General features: G+C 53.9%; 2 protein-coding genes across 3 annotated transcripts; both read left to right on the top strand.

The window, feature by feature from the left end:
- Nucleotides 1-407: 407 nt before the first annotated feature.
- OCSTAMP (osteoclast stimulatory transmembrane protein) lies at nucleotides 408-8155 on the top strand. Of its 2 annotated transcripts, XM_053199873.1 has the most exons (3): nucleotides 944-1151; nucleotides 3921-4923; nucleotides 7592-8155. In XM_053199873.1, the coding sequence occupies exons 1-3, from the start codon at nucleotides 1120-1122 to the stop codon at nucleotides 7952-7954; spliced, it is 1398 nt and encodes a 465-aa protein (XP_053055848.1). In that variant the 5' UTR covers nucleotides 944-1119; the 3' UTR covers nucleotides 7955-8155. The 2 variants fall into 2 exon arrangements, 1 of the variants encoding a protein (XP_053055848.1); XR_003424049.2 differs by lacking the exons at nucleotides 3921-4923; nucleotides 7592-8155 and adding an exon at nucleotides 1738-2362 and having other exon boundaries at nucleotides 408-1151.
- An 8562-nt stretch (nucleotides 8156-16717) lies between these two features.
- Nucleotides 16718-21373, top strand: LOC106969014 (thyrotropin-releasing hormone receptor-like). Its single transcript, XM_027069284.2, is given in 3 exon segments — nucleotides 16718-17833; nucleotides 17835-18110; nucleotides 20518-21373. Coding segments are annotated over 3 exon segments (1092 nt in total). The 5' UTR covers nucleotides 16718-17323; the 3' UTR covers nucleotides 20824-21373.
- Nucleotides 21374-21662: the final 289 nt, after the last annotated feature.

The raw sequence follows: 21662 nt of genomic DNA on the forward strand, positions 1-21662 counted from the left end.
CAGCCTGCTGGCTGTGATGGAGAACAAAGACGCTGGGGGGCGAATTGTCTGCTTCCGGGCAAGGACTGGCTCTCAGGACAGCCCAGAAGCGTACCTGCCGGACAATTTCTACAGCAGAGCACATATACAGGGACCTCACACTTATTAAGTGCCTGCCCTTTGCAGTTTCGGGTGCATCTGAAGGTAACCATGAGTCTTGTGAATGCTTCCCTCCACACCAGTAGAGCACAGAGGTCGACCAGTAGACTCTGGAGCAGGACCGTTGGGTATAAATCATGGCTCTACCCCTTCCTGGCTGAGTGGCTTGGTGAAGGGAGTTAATTCTTCGGGGCTCGTTTTCGGAACTGAAGAATGAGATAACTTAGCAAAAGGGTTGTCGGAAATAAGGATTCAGGGGATTCAAACAGAACTATCAAGGAGCCTGATGCTTAGCAAGTGCTCAGTAAATGTTAACTGTTACTGTTGTTGCTCCCTCTTAAGAGGAGGCAACTGAAACAGAGAGATGAGGTCACCTGCTCAAGGTCGCACAGGTAGGGAGGGAGAGAGTTGTGACTTGAAGCCAGGTGCCTGTCAGGCTAGACAGAAGGCCAGCTGGAGAGGGGACCAGCTGAGTGGAGAGCCACTATGCTTGGAAAAGAGTCTCAGCCAAGGTGCCAGTGTCTCTGGTGGGTTCCCACCACGCAGAGTTGGGGATCAGGTCCTCTTGGGGCACACAGCTGTGGAGGGTGCGGGCAAGGCAAAGCCAAACACGGCGCAAGTCCTGGTGTTGCCACTGCTGAGCGGTGTGGCTTCTCTGAGCCCCGGTTTCTTCCTGTGCGAAGTGAGAGTAGTTCCACCTTCCCGCTATCAGGATTACAGACATCGCTTGGAAAAGGCTCTTTCCTCCCACACCTTCTACCCACTCCCGCCTGCGGAAGAGGAGGAAGCAGCTTGCCCGGCCCTCCGGGAGGTGGGCCCAGGAGGGGCGGGACAAGGTGACCAGGAGGGTTTAATTACAGGCCAAAAAGCAGAAGCACCAGGGTCTCCTAAGTTCTGGAGAATGCAGCTCCCCCCACTTCCTCTCCACCTGCCCATCGCTGCCTGAGCCTGCCCACCCGGATCCACAGCTATTCAGGAAGCATGAAAACAGCTGAGCACCTCGCCAGGACCGGGTAGGTCTGGGGACCCTAGACTCTGGGACCACAGGCAAGAAAACGGCAGTCGGGCATGGCGGGTGCGGGCTTCGGCCCCAAGCTCTGCCATTCCCTGGCCGTGTGACTTTGGGTAAATCTCCACCCCTCCGGACCTCGGTTTCCCCATCTGTGAATGAGAGTCGTGATAACGACTCTCATTGTAAGAACTGACCGAGAAAACGCACGCACAGCGCTTGCCATCACGCGCAGCTCGGAGTAGGCACGCACAGCAAGCAGGTGCTCTTTGCACAGCAAGGAGATGCATCATGGATCGTGCATCTCCCACAGGCCTTGGCCTTCAGTGTGACTCACAGTGGGCTTTGCTTCCCTTGCCGTTTATATTATTCGCTGTTGCTTTAACAGCTGCCATGTTCCGAATACTCCTTACACAGTAGGAGGAGGTTTAGTCCTAAATTGAGATGCCCTCCGGGGCTAGCAAGGCCACAATTCGTCTTCTCTAACTGCCAGTGGGCCCGTGGTGCTGCCCAGCTTGTAGCAGTTCCCGGGTTCGTCTACTCTCCCAGCCTCCCGGACCACTATTTTCTACCCCATCCTTCTTCTTCAGGCCTGCCCTGCACGGCCTCGTCCAGTACGCTCTCCATCCGTGCGGACCTTGCTTTCCTGCTACCCTGAGCAAACAGAAGCAGTCACACCACAGCTGACACCCGCTGCATGCAGACACCATTCTAGACGCTTGCGGCGTATCAGGGACACCAAGGAGCCACTCGCTGCCCCGGTGGCACGGAGCTCCAGTGACAGATCACAGCCGATGCCGTACTTACTACGTTCCAGACACAGAGTGGCCCCCTGAGGTCCTACTTCACGGCACCATTTTACAGACATGAGTCCCGTTGTTTATGCAAATGAGAAAACGGAGGCCCGGAGGGATTAGAAACCTTGACCAAGGTCACACGGACCGACCGTGAGTAGTGAGGCGAGGATTTGGACCCAGGCAGTCTGGAGGCCACGCCCTTAATCATTGCTCCTTTCCGTGTCGGAGGAACTGAGATGTACGTGCCCACACTTTGCCCGTCCATTCACGGTCATCTGAGCCCGTGTCCTCTGCCTTCCCATCTGCTACATGGGATGACCACCCTGCTCTTTTCTGAGACCCGCCCTCAGATTTTGTGCTGTCGATCATACCCCCCTGCCCCCACCTGTGAGCCTCCCTTTGTCCACGCCCCCTCTTGATTGGCAAACCTGCTAGAGTCTCTCCCATCCATGTCCCGTCCCCACCATCGGCCACGGCACCATTTGTGTGCCCCTTTATTGCAAAACCGAGTCAGAAGAGCTGTCGGGACTCGGGTCTCACATTCTTCTCCTTCCAGTCTCTCCTGGGCCCACTCTAGTTGGGTTTTGGCCCAAGGTGCCACCAAGCTACCCTTGGGCCGTCTCCAGGGACCTCCTCCACATGGCAAAATCCAATGGTCATTCCTCAGCCCTCGGCCTTGTTGACCCATCAGCAGCACCTGACCTATGTGGTCGCCCCCCCTCTTCTTGGAACATTTTACTTGCTTGGTTTCCCAGACACCACATCACCTTGGCTTCTCCGCTTCCTTCTCGCCTCCCACCTGTTCACCCTGGAGTGCGAGGGCTCAGTCCTTGAGTCTCTGTCCTCCCCGCTTAACACACTGTCCTGAGGGGTCGGCTCCTGCCCCCTGGCTTCAAGTGTCATCTATAAATCAATGACTTCGTATCTCATTTATTTCCCGTCTCTGGAAACGACGCCTCGGTGTTGCAGTTGCTCGGGCATCAAACCCCATGGTCATCCTCCACTCCCTCCTCCTCCTCGCTCCCCCAGCCAATCAGACTGCCAGTTGTAGTGGTTCTTCCAGCAGAATGTACCCAGAACCCTAACCTCTTTTGACTACACCTCGGCCGTCATCTTTAATGTGGGCTGGATGAGGGCGGGGACTCTTGTCCGTTTCATTCATTCCTGTTTCTCCAATGGCGAGCACACAGTCGTTGCTTGCTGAATATTTTTTTTTTAATTGTAAACATTTATTTATTTTTAAGAGACAGAGAGAGACAGAGCATGAGCGGGGGAGGGGCAGAGAGAGGAGGAGACACAGAATCCGAAACGGGCTCCAGGCTCTGAGCTGTCAGCACAGAGCCTGACGCGGGGCTCGAACTCACAAACCGAGAGATCATGACCTGGGCCGAAGTCGGACGCTTACCCAGGCGCCCCTGAATATTTTTGAATGAATAAATTTAAGGACAGCAGAGTAGAAAAGTTCCTGAGTGGCCAACGGACCCACTCTCCTGCCCCTCCAAATTATAGAGGAGATCTTGAGGCCCGTGGAGAGGGGACCACACAGCAGGCCAGCAAGACTGTGAATTCAAGTACAATAGTATGTCTCTCTCCCCATGTTTTGTTTCCTCTTTCTTATTCTCTCTCCTCTGCGCTTCTCTCTCCGCGGCTCTTTTCATTCCCCGGGCCGGGCACCCTCACCAAACAGGAATGGTGGACGCAGGCAGCCCAGACATTCACCCTCACCTCCCCAGAAACTGCACGGAAACTGGGCGGCTCCCCCAACAACTCCGGTGGGAATAGCCCTAGGGCAGGCTCTGACTGGTTCGGGGCGGGTGGTGGGGGTTTGGGGGTAGCCACGGGGGAAGGGTGCCGAGCCCTGTGGCTAAGGGGTGGAGCCTGTGAGCAATTGAAGGGTTTTGTGGATCAGGGGCCTTGGGCAGACAGCCAACCCCTCGTCCTCCTGAAAGACGTCCCCCCAATTTCCTTGTGTGCAGGTGGAGGGTCTGGCACTTGGGGCTCCGCAAGGCCCTTGTCCCACTGCAGGCTGCCTGGGTCACCTTCTCTCAGCCTGTCCCAACCAGCTGTGGCCAGCTGCTAACCCAGCTCCTCCTGTGCGGTTCCCCGGCCCTTGCTGCTGCGGGTCTGACGCACCGCTGGCTCGTGTCCTCGCTGCTTTACCCTCCGGGACCCTCGGCCACAGTGGCCACTGTCTGCGGCCTCCTGGTCTTCCTGGTCCTGGGCTTGGTGCCCCCCGCGCGCTGCCTGTTTGCACTCAGCGTCCCCACCCTGAGCACGGAGCAGGGCCGCCGCCTGCTCCTGTCCTGGAGCACCGCCACCCTGGCCGTCGCCGTGGTGCCCAACGTCTTGGCCAACGTGGGCGCGGCCGGGCAGGTGCTGAGATGTGTCACAGAGGGCTCCCTGGAAAGCCTGCTCAACACCACTCACCGGCTGCACACAGCCTCCGGGGCTCTGGGCCCCGCTGGCCAAGCAGGCGGCCGGGGCTTGACCCTCCAGGCCCAGGGCAATGGCTCTGTATTCCTGCTTCACATGCTCAGGGTCACTCAGCAGGTGCTGGAGGACTTCTCTGGCCTGGAGTCCCTGGTCCGGGCGGCCGTGCTGGGGACCCAGCAGGTGGTCGCGGGGCTCTTTGTGCTGGGCCTCCTCGTGGACTCCGGCTGGTACCTCCACCGCTACCTGACGGACCTGCGGTTTGACAATATCTACGCCACACGACAACTGGCTTTGCAGCTGGCCGAGGCCCAGGCCACACACCTGGTGGCCTCCCCACCAGCCTGGCTGCTCTGGGCCGCCCGGCCGAGGCTGTCCCAGGGGGAGCTGCTGAGCTGTCTCCTGAGGCTGGGACTGCTCACCCTGCCCCTGATGGCCACAGCTGTGATGGTGGCTACAGACCACGTGGCCTTTCTCCTGGCTCAGGCAGCCGTGGACTGGGCGCAGAAACTGCCTGCCGTGCCCACCACGCTCACGGTCAAGTATGATGTAAGTAGGGTGATGGGAAGAGAGGACTAGAGTCCTCTAGGAAGCCCCCTCGGAAGGGCTAGGGTGTGTTAACCATTTGATCTGCGACTGAATTTTATTTGCCTTCGAGTCCCAGCCCTTGGAGAAGCTACGGGAACCTGGGGCATTCACAGGCTCCTGTAATTCCCACCACAGCCTGATGCACTGGGTTCCATTTTCACCCCGAGGACAGGAGAGGACACAGATACCCAGAGGCTTTAAAATAATTCGATGCCCAAGGTCACTCTTTTCTTACGTGGCAGCAAGTCCTAGTCTCTTTTTCCTCACTTGGACAAAGTGGATCAGTCCCCCTCACCCCACAAGGTTATTGTGAGTCTTAACAAGTGGTAGTTTGTAAAAGTACCCAGGCGCTCCAGGCCACACAGGAGGGGGTTGACAGATAGCGGCTATCATTAAAAGCTGACATCTGTATATATCAGACTGTATATATTGAATGATCTAGGCCAGGAGTCCGCCAACTATGGCCCACGGGCCAAACTCTGCTGGCTTCCTGTTTTTGTAAATTAAGTTTTATTGGAACATAACCGTGCCATTTGTTTACGTGTTTGCTGTGGCTTTTCGACAAAGTTGATAGTTGAATCAAGGACTGTATGATCTGTGTATGATCTAAAATAGTTACCATTTTAATAGTAACATACAAAATATTTACCATCTGTGTACCGTTGGATATATTTATTATCCGATCAAGATTTGTGGTTTTCAATCTTTTGCCAAAAATCTTTTTTTTTTTTAATGATGAGATCTCACACAAAACTCCACTGCATAAAACCAAAGTTCAGACTCTGAGTGAATAATATTAATGGCTAATATTTATTAAGTACTTATTATATCCTAAGAAAGTGCTTTCTTAAACTGCATGAAATCAATGTAATCAACTTGGGAGGTTATGGCCACTTTTTTTTTAATGAAATCAAATAGACTAGAAATTTATGAGAGTATATTTTAAAGGATAAGGTTGAGGTTTTGTTTTATGACATTTTTCTCTGATCACAATACAATCTGTGCTTGCAAGGTGCTCTGAAACACGTTTCATATGGGAAGGGGGGGGGGGTCACAGTAAAGAAATGTATCAGGCAATGTCCCGAGGGTGGCACCTGAGTTACCTTATTTCATCAAATCCAAGATGTCATTGATTGCAAATCACATCATCATTTTTATGTGTCATTAGGAAAGAAAATGCTGCCAATCAAACCAAGACGCAATGCCTTCTTATCATTTAGAATTAAAAAATATATACTTATTTATTTTGAGAGAGAGGGAGAGTGGGGGTGGGGCAGAGAGAGACAGAATCCCAAGCTCGATCCCAAGAACCATGAGATCGTGACCTGAGCTGAAAAGAGTCGGATGCTTAACCGACTGAGCCACTCAGGCACCTCTTATCATTTAGAACTTTAATTGTATTCATATAAAATAGTTCACTTCTTATTTCACATAGACTTATCTTTTCTCAGGTATGGAAAAAAAGAAAAACGGTGGATTCATTTTGTGACGTTTTCCTAAAACGTCCTTCCGTTCAAGCCTGACTCCTCTGAATGGCTCTGCTTGAGTTCTCAGCGTCTGTGGGTTTTCACCTAATATTACTGGCCTCTGTGCCTTCGAGAGCTGGTGATGCCCCACTATCATTTCCAGCATTTTCCTCCGCCCACTCTGCAAGCTTTCTTGCTGGCACCCTCTGGCCCTCTCACAAAGCGTGAAATGGCACAACTGTGGAACGGGGTTACAAGTCCCATTGCTTGAAAGACACATCTTGATCTCAAAGAGGTTAAAATGTGGGGGGAGAAATGAATCCCCAAACCGACAAAATGTGATAGCTCACTGTTCCTGGCCGAGAAGTTGGCCCTGGGCAGACCAGGATCCAACCCAAGAAGTCTGGCTCCAAAGGTCAGATGGTTAACCTCTGACCTCCCTGCCTCCCCGTGCTGTGCTCCAACATACCCCAAGGGAATTGTAGAGCTTAGGAATAGGCTCAGGGTGTTGGCACTCCCCTTGGCTGGGACTGATCCCCGGGCTGGCCACATGTAACACTAGGGGACCTTAGATTTCCCATCTTTTGTCTTTTTTTTTTTTTTAGTGTTTATTTATTTTTTTAAAGACAGAGCATGAGTGGGGGAAGGGCAGAGAGAGAGCGAGACACAGAATCCGAAGCAGGCTCCAGGCTAGGAGCCCTCAGCACAGAGCCCGATGCGGGGCTCGAACCCACGAACCCGGAGATCATGACCGGAGCCGAAGTGGACGCCCAACTGTCTGAGTCACCCAGGCGCCCCAGGTTTCCCATCTTTTCAGCAAGGCTCGTTCTGGGCTCAAGCTCATAGGATTGCCCATATTTGATGAAAAAGACGTCTAAAATATTCACTAGAGGGCTTAGCAAAGAGTAAATGACCAAAGCACCCGTTTGTTTTCCTTAAAGTATTCTGCTCAGAAAGTAATAATGAAAACAGCATTTGTACGGTGCTTTTTCTTTGTCAAAAAGCCTGCCTCAGACTCCCCATCTCATCTGGCCGTCCTCCACCCCCAGGAGGCTGCCTTAGTTCTGCGCCCATTTTGCAGATGAGGACAAGCCTGCACGAGTGGCGGGAGACAGGGGATGGCTGGAGCGTCTGTTGACTTGGCCTTTTTCTCCTCTTTCGAGGCCACGTACACGGTCCTGGGTTTCGTCCCCTTTCTCTTCAACCAGCCGCCTCCGGAGAGCCCCTTCCTCTCTGCTCACAGGTCCTTCCAGTGGGAGCTCCGCCTCACCTCCCAGGGCTGCCGGCTGCTGCCCGCGCAGCGCCCCCAGGCGGCCGCCCCCCTGGCTGCCGGCGCCCTGCAGCTGGCGGCCTGCGCCACCGTCCTGCTGGAGACCTACGCCCGGCGCCTGCGGCACACCGTCGCCGCTTCCTTCTTCTCGGCCCAGGAGGCCAGGAGGGCCCGCCACCTTCACGCCCGGCTCCAGCGCAGATACGACAGGCGCCGAGGCCAGCAGCTGCCCCCACAGACCCCCTCCTGCTCCTGACACCCGGGCCTGCCAGCACCCGCCCCGGCCTGCATGCTAGAAGAGAACAGAGAGCAGTAAGGCAGAGGGGAAGCAGCGCGGGAGCCGCACAGACCTTGGTCCTTGCTGTGTGTGACCTTGGGTAGATTGCTTCGCCTCTCTGAGCCTCAGTTTCTATGCCTGCCTAATGACTGCATAATAACAACCCATGTGACCTACTTTCCACGGACTGGGGGGGGGGGGGGGGGCGGGGGAATGTGGGAAGGGAGGAATTCGATACTGGGCGTAAAAAGGCCTCGAGAAGCAGTAAAGCATTCTGCACAGTGACCCACGAGGAAGTGCAGAGACAGCCCCAAGTTCCTCCAGACCAGCTGGGGATCAGTGAAGGCTCTCACCTGCATCAGGGGCCTCCGACTGGCAGATGGAAACTTTGCCTAGCGAGATGTGCCCTAATGCTCCCGGAACTTATTTATACGACCCCCCAATCTTCTGAGGTTTAGCAGCCTAACATTTTCTTGATTTTCTAAATGAAGTATTTATTAAATCCTAAATTAGATTATGTTGCTCCTTTGTTTCAAAATCCTTGGGGGATTTCCCGACCAGGCTTGCCAGCGTTTAGCAAATAAAAATACACGATACCTGGGTCCATTTGAATTTCAGACAAATAACAAATACGGGTTTAGTGTAAGTACGTCCTTGGGACATTCTTATACTGAACATACTTGTACTAAACCTGCGTTTGCTGCTTATCTGAAATTCAAATTGAACTGAGTTATCCATATTTTATCTGGCAACTGTATCCCCATCCAGGTTCTAGTAAAACCCCCGCTCCCTCCCCTGTGGGCTTGGTATTATTCCCTGTTTTCCCCTCCACATCATTCTCTGCCCTTCTCTTTCCCAGGAATCAAAACTCTGTGAATTGCATCACCCCGGCTCCCTTGGCCTCTGACTTCTAGTTGGGCTCAGCCAGTGGGAGTCACTGGCAGGCCATCCAGAGGGGGAGAGGAGACAGATGTCAGGGTATTCCTTCCTGCAGCCCTCTGGGCTGTTTGGCAGGGACGACATTCCATTACCAGCAGCCACAGCTCCTGTCTGGCTGGGGGGCCCCTCGTCGGTGGCTAGAGACCCCCCTGGGTTCTGAAGGGGGACAGCTTCCAGGGTTGCTGGTTTCTGAAGGCCTCGCCATCCTTCTTCCCTTTACCAAGTCCCCGCCTCTGTACCTTCCTCAAACTCTCTTTAGTTTCTCCCTTTGAGACCACCGACCCTTTCCTGCCAGGAAATTGATGTGTCCTGGGTCACAAAGCCCTGCTCAAGCCAGCCTCTCCCTCCTTCCCTCTGCCCCCCGGCTGCCTGGACTTCAGCTCCTCAGACACACCAGGCTGGCTTGCACCTCAGGGCAATGCCCTTGCTGTTCCCACATCCTGGAACACGCTTCCTTCACGTCTTGGCATGGACCGTTTCTTTGCATCCTTTGGGGATTGCCTCAAACGTCACCTCCTCGGGAAAGCCCTCCCTGACCACGCTACCTAATATTGCCTTATCCCAGCCAGTCTCACTCCATCACAGGAGTGGGCAAGCTACTATCTGTGAGCCAATTCTAGCCTGCTGCCTGGTTTTGTGACCAGAATTTTATTGGAACATTGCCACACCCATTAGTTTGAGTATTGCCTCTGGCTGCTTCTGCCCTGATGGCAGATTTGAGCAGTCGAGATGGGGACTGCGTGGCTCACAAAGCCGGAAATATGTACTATCTGGCTCTTTAACTAAAAGGTTTGCTGACCCCTGATCTATCATATCAAATTGTTTCCTCTTCTCCATAAACACCCTCATCGATAGTCTTTACTATCTTACGTATCCATCTAGAGATTTAGCTACCTCCTTGTTTGTTCCTTGCCGTGTGTTTCATGTCGCCCCGCAAGAGTGTAGACACCATACGATGTGTCTGGTGCTCCAGGGTATTTCCAGTTCCTAACGCAGTGCCTGGTGCAGAGTAAGCACTCGGTAAACATCAGTTCAACGACCAGGTATCTGGAGGTGGGACTGCGCCGCCCCCTCTGGTCTCAGCTCCTTTTCCTGAAGATTTGGGGCTTGCAGCAGGGAATGGTCAGGCCCTGGAGGCAGCCCGCGTTGCACCAAAATTTGTGGCCAAAGGGGAAATGGACAAAGCAGTTGACAAAGAGTTCCCCAGGCAAGTGTTTGGACTTAAACAGCCAGTGTGCGCTGTGAGTCACCAACCGGGGTGAGCTGAGCCCCCACTCTTGCCATTTTGCCACCCACTCCCCAAAGGGAGTTGTGCTCATCACCGAGGGCCATCGCTGGCCTCACGCGACACCCTCCTCGTGGCTTATTTAGGCAGTGGCTCACCCACACGTTTTTTTTTTTTTTAATTGCACAACTAATCCGTGAATCCTCGTCTTTACAAAAATTAGAGTGGTACAGATAATAATAGCTAGTGTCTGTTGGGTGCTTACGATGTGCTGGGAGCGTGCACAGAGATGCCCGCAATCCCCTCTCACGAGTCGGCGTGGGCTGGCTCTAACATGCCGTTAGATGTGCCCCAAACTCTGTGAAAAGCTTGATGTACATAACCTTATTTAAACCTCACAAAAGTATATGAGATAGATGGTAGTATTCTTATCCTTCTTTGAGAGGTGGAGAAACCGCATTCAGAAAGGTTCAGTGTTTTGCACAAAGTCACACAGCTAGTAAGCTGCAGAGACAGAATTTAAAGCCAGGTAGTCTGGCTTCCAGAGCACCCCTTCTATACCAAAAGCTCTCTGAGGCAGGCAAAGGGGTCATCATCATGCCCATTTTACAGATAAGAAACCTGAGGTTCAGAGAGGATTACGGGATTTTCCCCGAGTCATGAATGCTAATGTTGACCTTTCTCCTACCCAGGGAAGAATCCAAACTTCAAAGAGGAGAGTTGAGGAAGGGGGAGTGCTAATTTCCCTTGACCCCAGCAGTGGGGAGCCCTGGGGTCTCAGGGTTGGAAACTTGGCAATATCAGAAGCCCTCTGCTGGCTGCCACAGGCCCAGCTTTGGGGATGCGCAGCCAAGGGGGAAAGGTTCCAGGTCAGAAGTTCAAGTCCCCTGCTGCTCCCTCTCACTGCCCACCTGGAGATGCCCACGTGACCCTGGAAATGAGTTCGAGCGCTGACTTCCAATCCCCACTCTGGCACTTGCTGGCTCCATTATTAAGAGGAAGGAAAACAAAATCAAAATATCTCTACACTGGGAGACAGAGTCCCTGACCTCTAATCTCTTCACTTAACACCCACCTTGTTGTAGGGTAGGTGTTCTTGGTTATTTACGGCTGTGAAGCAAACTACCCTCAAAGCTAGGGACGTAAAACAAAGATCTATTATTAGCTCACAGAGTCCTGTGGGTTAACTGCCCTCTCGCTTGTGGTTTCTTGCATGGGTGCAGGTGGAGGGGGACGGGGGCTGGGGCCATTTCCAACGGCCTCTGCACTCAGTGTCTGGGGCCACGGGGCTCCTTAGGTGTCCTGGACAGAGCATCCTTGAAAGTCTTACCAGAAAATTGGGGCTCTGGGGGGCCAGAAGCAGCATCTGCCAGGCCAGTTAGGAGCCGCGCTGGAACCAGCCAGCATCGCTTCTACCAAAAGAATCCCAGACTAGAGGGAGTGGAGAAATGGACCCCACCTCTTGACTCTTGCAAAACAGTACGTGGGACACCTCCCTGCGGCACCCTTGGAAAACCCAGTCCCCTACTGCGGAGCAGGGGAAGCCAGGAGACCCCTCTGGCTTTCAAGGAGCAGAAGCTTTCCTGAATTCGGCTGGCAAGGACTGTCGGGGGGAGGCTGTCTATCCACTTGCGTTCTCCAGATGCTACTCTGGGCAAAAAGGGAAGGACAAATGGCGATAATCTCTGTAACATGGCAATGTTATTTTGAGTCAGCCAGAGACACGTGCAAATCTCAGCTCTCATGGGGTGATTTTGAGACACCCCATCGCCTCTTCGGGCCCCTGTCTCTTCACTCGCCGTCTGAAGGAAGCCAAGGTGGTGGAAGCAGTCTGGGAAGCTGCAGGACCACAGACCCACGCCGGGCCCCGAGGCGGGGGCTTCCTCAGGCAGCGAAAACCCAGAGAGGAAAAGGGTTTCCTCTTGGTCACAGCACTGCCACCATCTGGCAGCAGAGGGCGCCCGTGCACACGGCCAACGCGTGCCCCGCGGGCGGCGGCCACAGGGGTTCCTAGGCACCTGGGGGCAACGTCACCCAGCCTGCTTCCTCTGTAGGTGCTTGGAGCAGACCTCATCTGGGAGCTCTTCCCTGACACTGGCGTGGATGGGTGCTCCCCATTTCCTTCACCCAAGGTGGGAAGCACAGGAGGTGAGAAAGCAGCGTAGAGCAAGAAATTTGAGGCACTCACTGAGGGTCACGTGTCTGTAGGATCTCTCTCTGTCTCTCTCCGCCTCTGTCTCTTTCCCTCTCTCCCTCCCCCTCCCTCTAGGACTGGTTACAGAAGATTGCAACCTTCCCAGAAGCCCCCCCAGCAGCAGCCATTCATGACTCATTAACTAGAATTAGCCACTTGTGCATTCCAGCCCAGTCACTGGTGAAGGGTTGGGATTACCAAGACTGGGTGAGATGTTTTTCACATGGTGGGTCACCAACTGTGGATCAGGAACCAGATTGGCAGATTGTAACCAGTATTTCTTTTTTTAAAAAAAGTGAAATAGACTAGGAAAAACCAGCATACATTGCTATAGTAAGTATAAGCATAATTTTGTAGACCTTGTTTCAGTGTGTGTGTGTGTGTGTGTGTGTGTGTGTGGGTGTGTGTGTGTGCTGGGATGCTCTATGAAATGTTTTTTTTTTTTTGTGGGTACTGGGAGAAAAAGAAAACTGGTGTCTTACATTAATTGTTTGGAATGGGGTTGGTGATGAGCCAGAATGACCATTCCAGTGGCTCTGCTGATGTGTCACTTTCTTGGGGACACATTCCCTGAATCCTGTACCCAAGCCTCACTGCAGACTAGACATGAACTTAGTGGCATAAACCAACAACCCATGTAATAATGCTCGTGGATTGGGTTAAGAATTTGAACAGGACAGTGGGGATGGCTCGTCTTCGCTCCGTGATGTCTTGGGCCTCAGCTGGAGTGACTCAAAGGGCCGGAGGCTGGAATCTGGGGGCTTCACTGACATGTCTGAAGTCTGAGCTGGGATGTCCCATCTGGACTGTTGACCAAAGTACCTATAGGTGGCTGCTTCTGTGGCTTGGACCTCTCATAGCATCTGGGTTCTGAGAAGGAGCATCCCAAGAGCAAGCATCCAGGAATGAGTGTTTCAGGAGAATCAAGCGGAAGCTGATGGCTTTTTATGACCTATTCTCAAAGTCACATAGCACTGCTTAGGTCATGCCCTATCTGCTGAAGAAGTCCCAAGTCCACCTAGATCCGAGGGAAGGGAACATAAACCCTACCTCTCATGGAAGCAATGACAAACAATCTGGACCATTATGAAAGACCTCTACAATGGGGGGCCCCTGGGTGGCTCAGTTGGCTAAGTGTCTGACTTTTGATCTCAACTCGGGTCATGATCTCACAGTTCGTGAGATCGAGCCCTGCTTCGGTCTCCACACTGACAGCACAGAACCTGCTTGGGATTCTCTCTCTCCTTCTTTCTCTGCCCCTCCCCATCCCCACATAAATAAGCAAACTTTAAAAACTTATTTCTAAAAACAAAAAACAAAACACCTCTACAATGTGTCTAGGCCCATAGCAATATTTGTTGAATGACTGAGTGAATGGAGCCTCTATTTCCCCATCGGTTGGCATGACCTTCGCTCCCACCCTAGGAACCACATGCCCACGACTGGGGGCATCTGGGCTGGGCACTGAGCTGAGGAAATCATGTACAAAGTACAGAGGCTCCAAGGCAGGAAGGTGCTTTCCATGGCTGCAGTCAGAAATCACCACAGACTGAGGGGCTTAAAATAACAGAAGCTTATTCTCTCACAGTTTTTGGAGGCTGGAAGTCTGCAGTCTAGGTGTCAATGCTCCCTCTGAGAGAGGGAGAGGCCATGCTCCCTCTGAAGGGTCAAGGGAAGAATCTTTCCTTGGCTCTCCTAGCTACTTCCTTGGCTGTAGCCGTAGTGCCCGAAGAAGACCTCGTACATTGGATTTAGGACCACCCTGGTCCAGGATGACCTCACCTTAACTAATTATATGTGCAAAGACCCGACTGCCAAATAAGGGCACGTTCTGGGGTGCTGGGGAGACATGAAGTTTGGGGGGACACTATTCAACCATCACCCCTGATAAGCCGGATAGAAATATAGAGGCTCTGGCTGAGTAAGAGGGAGAGGTGGGGAGGTGTCGCTTCGTGCAGGGCACTCTAGGGCTCACAGAAGGCGTTTGGGCTCATTTTAGGTGCAAAAGGATGCCGTTGAAGGGTGTAAGCAGGGGAATGGCTTACATTTTTAAGAGATCACTTGATTCTGTATGACGAGGCTGTAGAGCGAGGGGCAAGAACGTAGTGGAGGTCCACTATGGGAATTGGGATGGGTCCACAATGGCAGTTGTCCTACCAAGAGGTTAGAGATGGAGGAAAGTGCTGGAAGAGGACGTGGTGGTGAAAGGTGGATTAATGTGAGGTGTGTTTTGGAGGTTGAATCGAGGGATTTGCTTACGTATTGCATGTCAGCAGTGAGGGAGAGAGAGAAATAATTCCTGAATATTTGGTTTCAGCGACTGGCGCCTTCACTAAGATGCCTTTACTAAGGTGAAGAAGACTGGAGATGGACAAGGTAGGGCGTGGGAAAATGAAGAGTTCCGCTTGAGATGTACTTAGTTCATTGTCAGGTACTGCCCTTTGCTGCCAGCAACTGAACAGCTCAGTTAGGCAGGAGAGAGAACTGAGCTGGCAGACTTAGAGGGCAAGAAGCCCAAGGAACCACTTGCATTTAATAGGGCTAAAAGGATTGCTCTGGACCACAGCCAGGGAGGACTGCCACTCTCTGGACTGGGAAGGAGGAACCCTGGGCTTCACTGGCACTTGGTACCCTGGAAAGAGCTGAGTAAGGGACCGCTGGGGTTGGGGTGGGGACAAGGGGAGTGGGGTCCTGTTTCCTGCTTGGCCCCCGCCTGCATCACATTGGAGACCATTCCTCTCTGGACCTCAACGTCCTCATCTATAAAATGGGACTAATAATGCCTGCGTAGCCAGTGTGGGAAATAAAGATAATGAATATAAGACACGCAGCACCACGTTTGACCCTGAGTAGGATGCTTTGCTATTGTTATTGCTGAAGATCCCAGAGAAGAGTATAGTGCCGAGAGGTGGAGCGTGTGTGTGTTTGGGGGGGGGGGTGGGGAGGGATAAGAATGGAGATTCTACAGCCAAACCACTGGGCTAAAATGCTAGCAGCGACCCCCCCCCCCCCCACTAACCTATGTTAGTCATTTAACCTCTCTAAGCCTCAGTTTCTTTGCGAAGTGGGGATCTAATAATAACGTCCCAATAGGATATTGTGATTATAGAATGAATTAATATGCGTAAAGCACACAGAGCATCACCAGGCAGAGTTGTAGGAGCTTCATATACCCTAGCATCATTCCTTATAAAGACTGACAGTGGGGGATGTCTTGCTGGTGCTCCCAAGATACTGTCCTGCCAGGTTCCCCATCATTCATTTCTTGTCCATTTATCAGATCGGTAGACTGAGAGTTTGGGGTCGTACATAAGGCAGGGGGGAGGATACATGTTAACATAACTGTCATCACTTAATATATTCACCCCCTGCTCCAGTCGAGCCACAGCTAAGCACTTGGCATGGATTTTTTTCCTCTGTCACTCATGTAAGCCTCCCAGATGAAGAAATCATTTTTAAAGAGCATAACTGATGGGTTGGAAGCAGCAGACAATCCCACGGCATCTGCTCTGTGTGGGCACCGTGCTAGACTCCCTGGAAAGCAGCCCTTTCATGAAGCTTAGTGGGTTCCACCTTCAGGAAGAAACAAGTTCTTTCTTTCATTCAACTACCATTATGCACCTTTTCTGCAGCGGACACAGAGCTAAGGATTCCTAACTGGTTTGTGCCTCGTGAGTGGCACAGTCTTAGAGATGGGAGAGATCCTTGTGAGGGTGGGGCACACCTGCCAAGAATTTCCAGATCTTCTGCTGGGGGGAAGAAAGGAAGACTAGGGGGGCGCCTGGGTGGCTCAGTCGGTTAAGCGTCCAACTTCGGCTCAGGTCATGCTCTCACAGTTCGTGGGTTCAAGCCCCACTTGGGGCCTCTGTGCTGACAGCTCAGAGCCTGGAGCCTGGAGCCTGCTTCCGATTCTGTGTCTCCCTCTCTCTCCGTTCCTCCCTCACTCATGCTCTGTCTCTCTCTCTCCTTCAAAAATAAATTAAAAAAAAAACATTAAAAAAAAAAGAAGAAGAAAGACTAGGAAAGGGTAGCAGGAGAAAGTGAAAAGTAACCAGTTTAGGAGGAGAGGGGATCAACCCAGGTCTAGATGGGCAATACCTTCCCTTCCCCGCAGCTCTGGGCCTCCGCTGGCCGTTTGTCAATAGTAGGGCTGAGGTTTCTGCCGGAGGAAACAAGATAGGATTTCTGGATTGAGTCCAGAAACCAATGGGTGGCCGACTCCTCCCCCAGTGCCCAGTGGAGCTGCCCTGTAGAGGAGAGAAAGAGGGGAGGGAGCGAAAGCCCAGGCCAAAGGCGCAGGAGCAGGGGGCTTAAAGCATCCTTCCTCCCCCCCACCCCCCACCGCACCTTGCATCTCCCAGACCCCAAGTGTCCGGGGTGCGGTGCCAGGAGCCGGTGGGAAAGAACGGGTGCTGAGCTCGGTCAACCAGCATCAGCCCAGCGGTATCCGTGGAGAGAGCCGACGCGGGGTGGTGGCGGAAAGCCGAGCCAAGAGAAAGTCCAGCGAGGCGAAGACCCGACACCACACACCGCGCCTCGTTGACGGGACACCCCAGATCGGAGTCCTGAGACCCGCGAACCTAGAGAGCGGAGGGAAGACCCGAGAGGGCTGCCGCAGTCGGTCCTGTGGGAGGCGGCGTCTGGGCGCCCAGTGCCCTCCTGGAGTGTCACGCTAGTCTGCGAAGCGCCCCTGCAGCAAACCTCACCCCGGGAAAGATCGCGCCAGTCCAGGCTTAAAAGTCGTCTTGGAAACTGAGCGGCACGCGCCTAGCTCCACGTTCCTGCTCCTGATTCCTCGGAGTCCTCAGCTTCCTGAGCGGCGACAGTGAGACCCTGCACGGAGCTGAGAAACCTGTTCGGCCGGAGACAGCTGCCGGACCCCCAACTTGCCGCTAGGAGAGCGCCTCCAGATCGCCGGAGGGCACCTTTGCAGCCGGGGTGATCCCCCCAACTCGCCACTGTCTTCGGGGTGCAGGGCGGACCCGCGCGCATGGAGGACCACACCGAGCACCCTGAGCGCGCGAACGCGTCGAGCCTGGGCACCTTGCCCCAGCCTCCGCCGGCTATACAAGCGGTGACCTTGACCCTGGTGCCTCTCGTGTGCGCCATGGGTGTGGCCGGCAACGCCATGGTGGTCCTGGTGGTACTCCGGGGCCGTCACATGGTCACGCCCACCAACTGTTACTTGGTGAGCCTGGCCGCGGCGGACCTGCTGGTGCTCCTGGCGGCCGGAGTGCCCACCGTCGCCGAGGCGGCGTCCGCCCGCGTTTGGGTCTTCGGCCACGCAGGCTGCCTGGGCATCACCTACCTGCAGTACGTGGGCATCAACACGTCCACGGGCTCCATCGCCGCGTTCACGGTGGAGCGCTACCTCGCCATCTGCCACCCGCTGCGCGCCCAAACTCTGTGCACCGTGGCGCGGGCCAAGCGCATCGCGGCTTTGGTGTGGCTGGGCACCAGCGCCTACTGCGTGCTCTGGCTCTTCCTGGTGGACACAACGCGAGACCGCGTACGCCGACGGCGTGCAGGTGCAGTGCGGCTACCGCGTGTCGCGCTCTCTCTACCTGCCCGTCTACTTCCTGGACTTCGCACTCTTCTATGCGCTGCCCCTGGGCCTGGCCACCGTGTTCTACGTGCTCATAGCGCGCGTCCTCTTCGCACGGCCGCTGCCTCCTGCGCGCCCGGGGCACTGGGGCTCTGCGCACCAGGGCAGCCCCGCGGGCCACCAGCGCTTCTCCTGCAGGGGCAAGAAAGGCGCCCTCAACTCCCGGAAGCAGGTGGGGACCTCCGTCTTCCTGGAAACCGTTGTACTGAGCCAGCAGATGGAATGGATGGGAGCTTGGGCCCTTTTGGAGTCAAATTCCTCAAGTATACACCCCTGCCGTGCCACTTACTAGGCTTACTTTTGAAGCTCTTACTTCTCCCTTTCTGAGCCTCACTTTCCTCTTCTGTCATATGGGGTGATGACAGCGCCGACCACATTGGGGTGTCCCGAGAAATGGGATGAACCATGTGAAGTCTGGAGCCCATGTGAAGCCACATCACAAAGCAAATGTTCAATCAGTGCTGGCTATTATTCAACTTGCACAACCAGTGGCTGGCCCCCACGGTGGTATTCTCCTAATGATGGGGAGACCGAGACTCAGACAGGGGAAGTGACTTTCCCGAGTCCACGCCACAGCTAACACTAGAGCTGCCTGGATGGCCTCGGGGAGCCAGACAGACCAGATGGGGATGGATTGGGGTGAGGTCAGCAGAGACCCAGCACTTATGGAGCACCTGCTGTATGCCTGGTTCTGTGATCATTCCTGAAATTACCCCTTGTTTGGAGGCTTAACACCCATTGTTATAGATAAGGAAACAGGCTCAGAGGGGACAAGGGAGTGAGGTGACACCTGGAGGCACCTGATGAGAACCCAAGTGTCCAGGCTCCTTATGTCCTCTACCCGTACTCCAGCAGTGTGGCCTCCCAAGGGTATTCAAGGACTGCAGGTGGGAGGAGGGCTCCCAAGCCCAACCGGTCTTAATCCTCAGCCTTCTGCCCATACCCTCGGCTTGAGGAGGAGGGGGGAGGCTACCTCACCCTGCTGAGTCACTCCTGAGTCCAGGAGGACCATCCGTGTCCTCTCCCTGCCTCCCCCCCCCCGGGGTGGGTGCACTGTGGGGGGCTCTTACAGCCACCTCAAACACGGGGGTCTTTAGAGGAAAGGGGGGCAGGACACAGGCTAAACTGGTGTGGACCTTTAGCTCTGGCTGTAGGCCCATCATGACCTGAGGCTCCAGACAGAGGCCCCTCCTTCCCTCCCCCCACTCATCTACTTCTCCATTTACTACTTTCCTGCTCAGCCTGAAAGGGCTGGGCTCAAGCTCCCCTCTGGCCTATGCTTTAGATGAAACTTTTGCTCGTACAAATAGTACTCCAGACCTGGGTGGGTTCTTTCTGGCCCCCAGCTTTGTTAACATCTTGCCGCGTGGCCTTGGGTAAGTCACTTAACTTCTCTAAGCCTTGATTTTCAACCCTGTAAAATTATTAGAATTATAGGAGTGAATTCCAAATCTGGCACATAGTAAGTGTTCAATATAGGGTACCTGTTATTACCCTGTTGTTGGCACATGAATGTCTTTTTTGACAGTGGGCAGTCTAAGGACTGAGCATTCTTTGATGCCCAAGAGAGCCCTTGCAGAATGCCACCTACGACAGCAAGAGGGAAGGTGCCTCCCATGAAAGCAGAATGTCTAGGACAGCAGGGTGGGGAATACTATTGCTGATAATAATAACTATATTATTACTATATACATCCCCAATTATTGGGGACTTGCTATGTGCCAGGCACTTTACACAACTTAGCCTGTTGAGTTTTTGGTAACAACTCCAAGGCGTATAGACTGTTACCATCTCAGTTTGACAGACGAGGAAACTGAGCCACAGAGGGGCAGTCCCTGGGTACAGAACTGGTAAGTGCTAGAACCAAGATTTGAACCCAGGCAGCCTGGCTCCAAAGCCCACACACGGGCATCCAGTGTGTATCACCTAAATGAACCTAGAATGGAGTAGAATGAAATCTGAATCCGGTAAAACCAGGAGCCGAGACTGTCTAGGGAATTCCCGAGATTTTGGGTTCCTGGGGACTATCACAGCCCTGAAGTCTACCGATTTAGTCAGGGCCAGGTCTCGTTGCAGAGGTCGCTTATAGGGACTACATTCCTGGGCTCTGAGAAGCAAGCTTAAGCCCAGCTGTGCCTGGCTCTGAACCCCATGCACTTGTACCGGAAGGAACAGAGGCTATGTCCACAGCAGCCGTCAGCCACAGGGCACTTATCGCCTTCCCGGCACTATTCTGTGTTCCTTACCTGGGTTCACTCCTCTAATCCTCACCTGTGATGACAGCAGTAGATTCATGAATCTGCTGCCAGTGTAGATGGTGACCCATCCAAGGGCTTTGGGGGTGGATTGGGGTGGTGGCTCCCCAGCGAAAAGGACTGGAGCAGGGCCTGCAGGGGTGCACAGCAGTTTCCTAGCTGGGAATGGAATTGAAGTGGTGGGGAGGCGGGGGGCGAGGCATGAGGGCACAGTTTGGCAAAGGCCCGGATGTTCTTTGGGCTTTCTCCTCTTGCAACCCTGCAGAGAGGCCTGGAACTTGGGATTCTCCCTTGTGTCCCTTTTTTTCCTGTCCTACCTGGCAGGTCACCAAGATGCTGGCTGTGGTTTTTGCTCTGCTGTGGCTGCCCTACCGTGCCCTGGTGGTGGTGAATTCCTTCCTGAGCCCGCCCTACCTCAACCTTGGCTTCCTTCTCTTCTGCCGGCTTTGCATCTACCTGAACAGCGCGGTCAACCCCGTCATCTACGCCCTTATGTCCCAGCGCTTCCGGGAGGCCTTCCAGGGACTATTTCAGTGCCAGCTGGCCCGGCCCAAGCTCCCGCCCCAGGAGGCCACCCCTGTGTACTACAGTGTCATCAAAGACTGTCCCCAGATCAGACTGGGCTCTTAGAGGGAACCAGGGAGCATGATGTGCAGACAGGATCCTGGCACCTGAGGGCAAGGCCCACTACTTTATTTCTACCGAGGAGGGAGCGGTGGAGGAGGGAGTGGCGTCCAGGGCTGTTTAGCAGAGGTGCACAGGTTGGGCACTTTACAACCCTAGGGGTCACCGTTCACATCACAGCCTACATTTGTATATTTAGTAAAACAATTTCCCAGTTTAATAAATAGACAAATCTAAGCGGGAGGCACCTTTTTATAATTTACACAAAGGCACTCGAGGGCCTAGAGGCAGCCTGGGTGGGTCAACATTTGCAGAGACTGAGTAGGGTAGGAGCTATTACCGGGGATCTCTTGGGAATCTGTGGGCCCTCTTCCTGAAAATTCAGAGAGCCTTCCCCCACCCAAGGATAAACCCCAGACGCTGCCTCCCTCTGAATGGTGACATGTGACTTTGTCGGGGACCTGCTCCACACAGGGCAGCCTGCTGGGCATTACAGATACTACGGCGAGGATGCCAGCAGGGCCCCTGCTCTCGGGAGCTCCCAGTCTAACGGGGAGGGAGGAAGGACATGTCCATCCTGGCACTGGAGTCCTGGCTGATGTGCCCAAGGAGGCAGCCAAGTGGGTGCTGGAGACATCTGTCTTGTTTCAACTGGGCCTGAGCCCTCTGGTCTGTGGCCTGGGTCCAGGCTTCTAGGACCACCCAGCCTGGTAGTGCAGGGAAGGAGGACAGGGAAGGACTTCTAGAACCAGCCTTACCACAGGCAGGGGCTCCAGGACTTCATTTAAGGGAATGTGGGACGTTCCCTCCCCTGCCCCCACCAAATCTACTTATATTTTTTTCTC

This window comes from Acinonyx jubatus, chromosome A3 (genome assembly GCF_027475565.1).
Source record: "Acinonyx jubatus isolate Ajub_Pintada_27869175 chromosome A3, VMU_Ajub_asm_v1.0, whole genome shotgun sequence".
Lineage (NCBI taxonomy): Eukaryota > Metazoa > Chordata > Mammalia > Carnivora > Felidae > Acinonyx > Acinonyx jubatus.

Excerpts from the sequence above, each read along its gene's own strand:
- OCSTAMP (XM_053199873.1), top strand. The coding sequence starts at position 1,120 with ATGAAAACAGCTGAGCACCTCGCCAGGACCGG. Across the intron at positions 1,152-3,920 it reads GAGCACCTCGCCAGGACCGG|GTGGAGGGTCTGGCACTTGG; the intron begins GTAGGTCTGGGG and ends CCTTGTGTGCAG. Across the intron at positions 4,924-7,591 it reads CGCTCACGGTCAAGTATGAT|GCCACGTACACGGTCCTGGG; the intron begins GTAAGTAGGGTG and ends TCCTCTTTCGAG.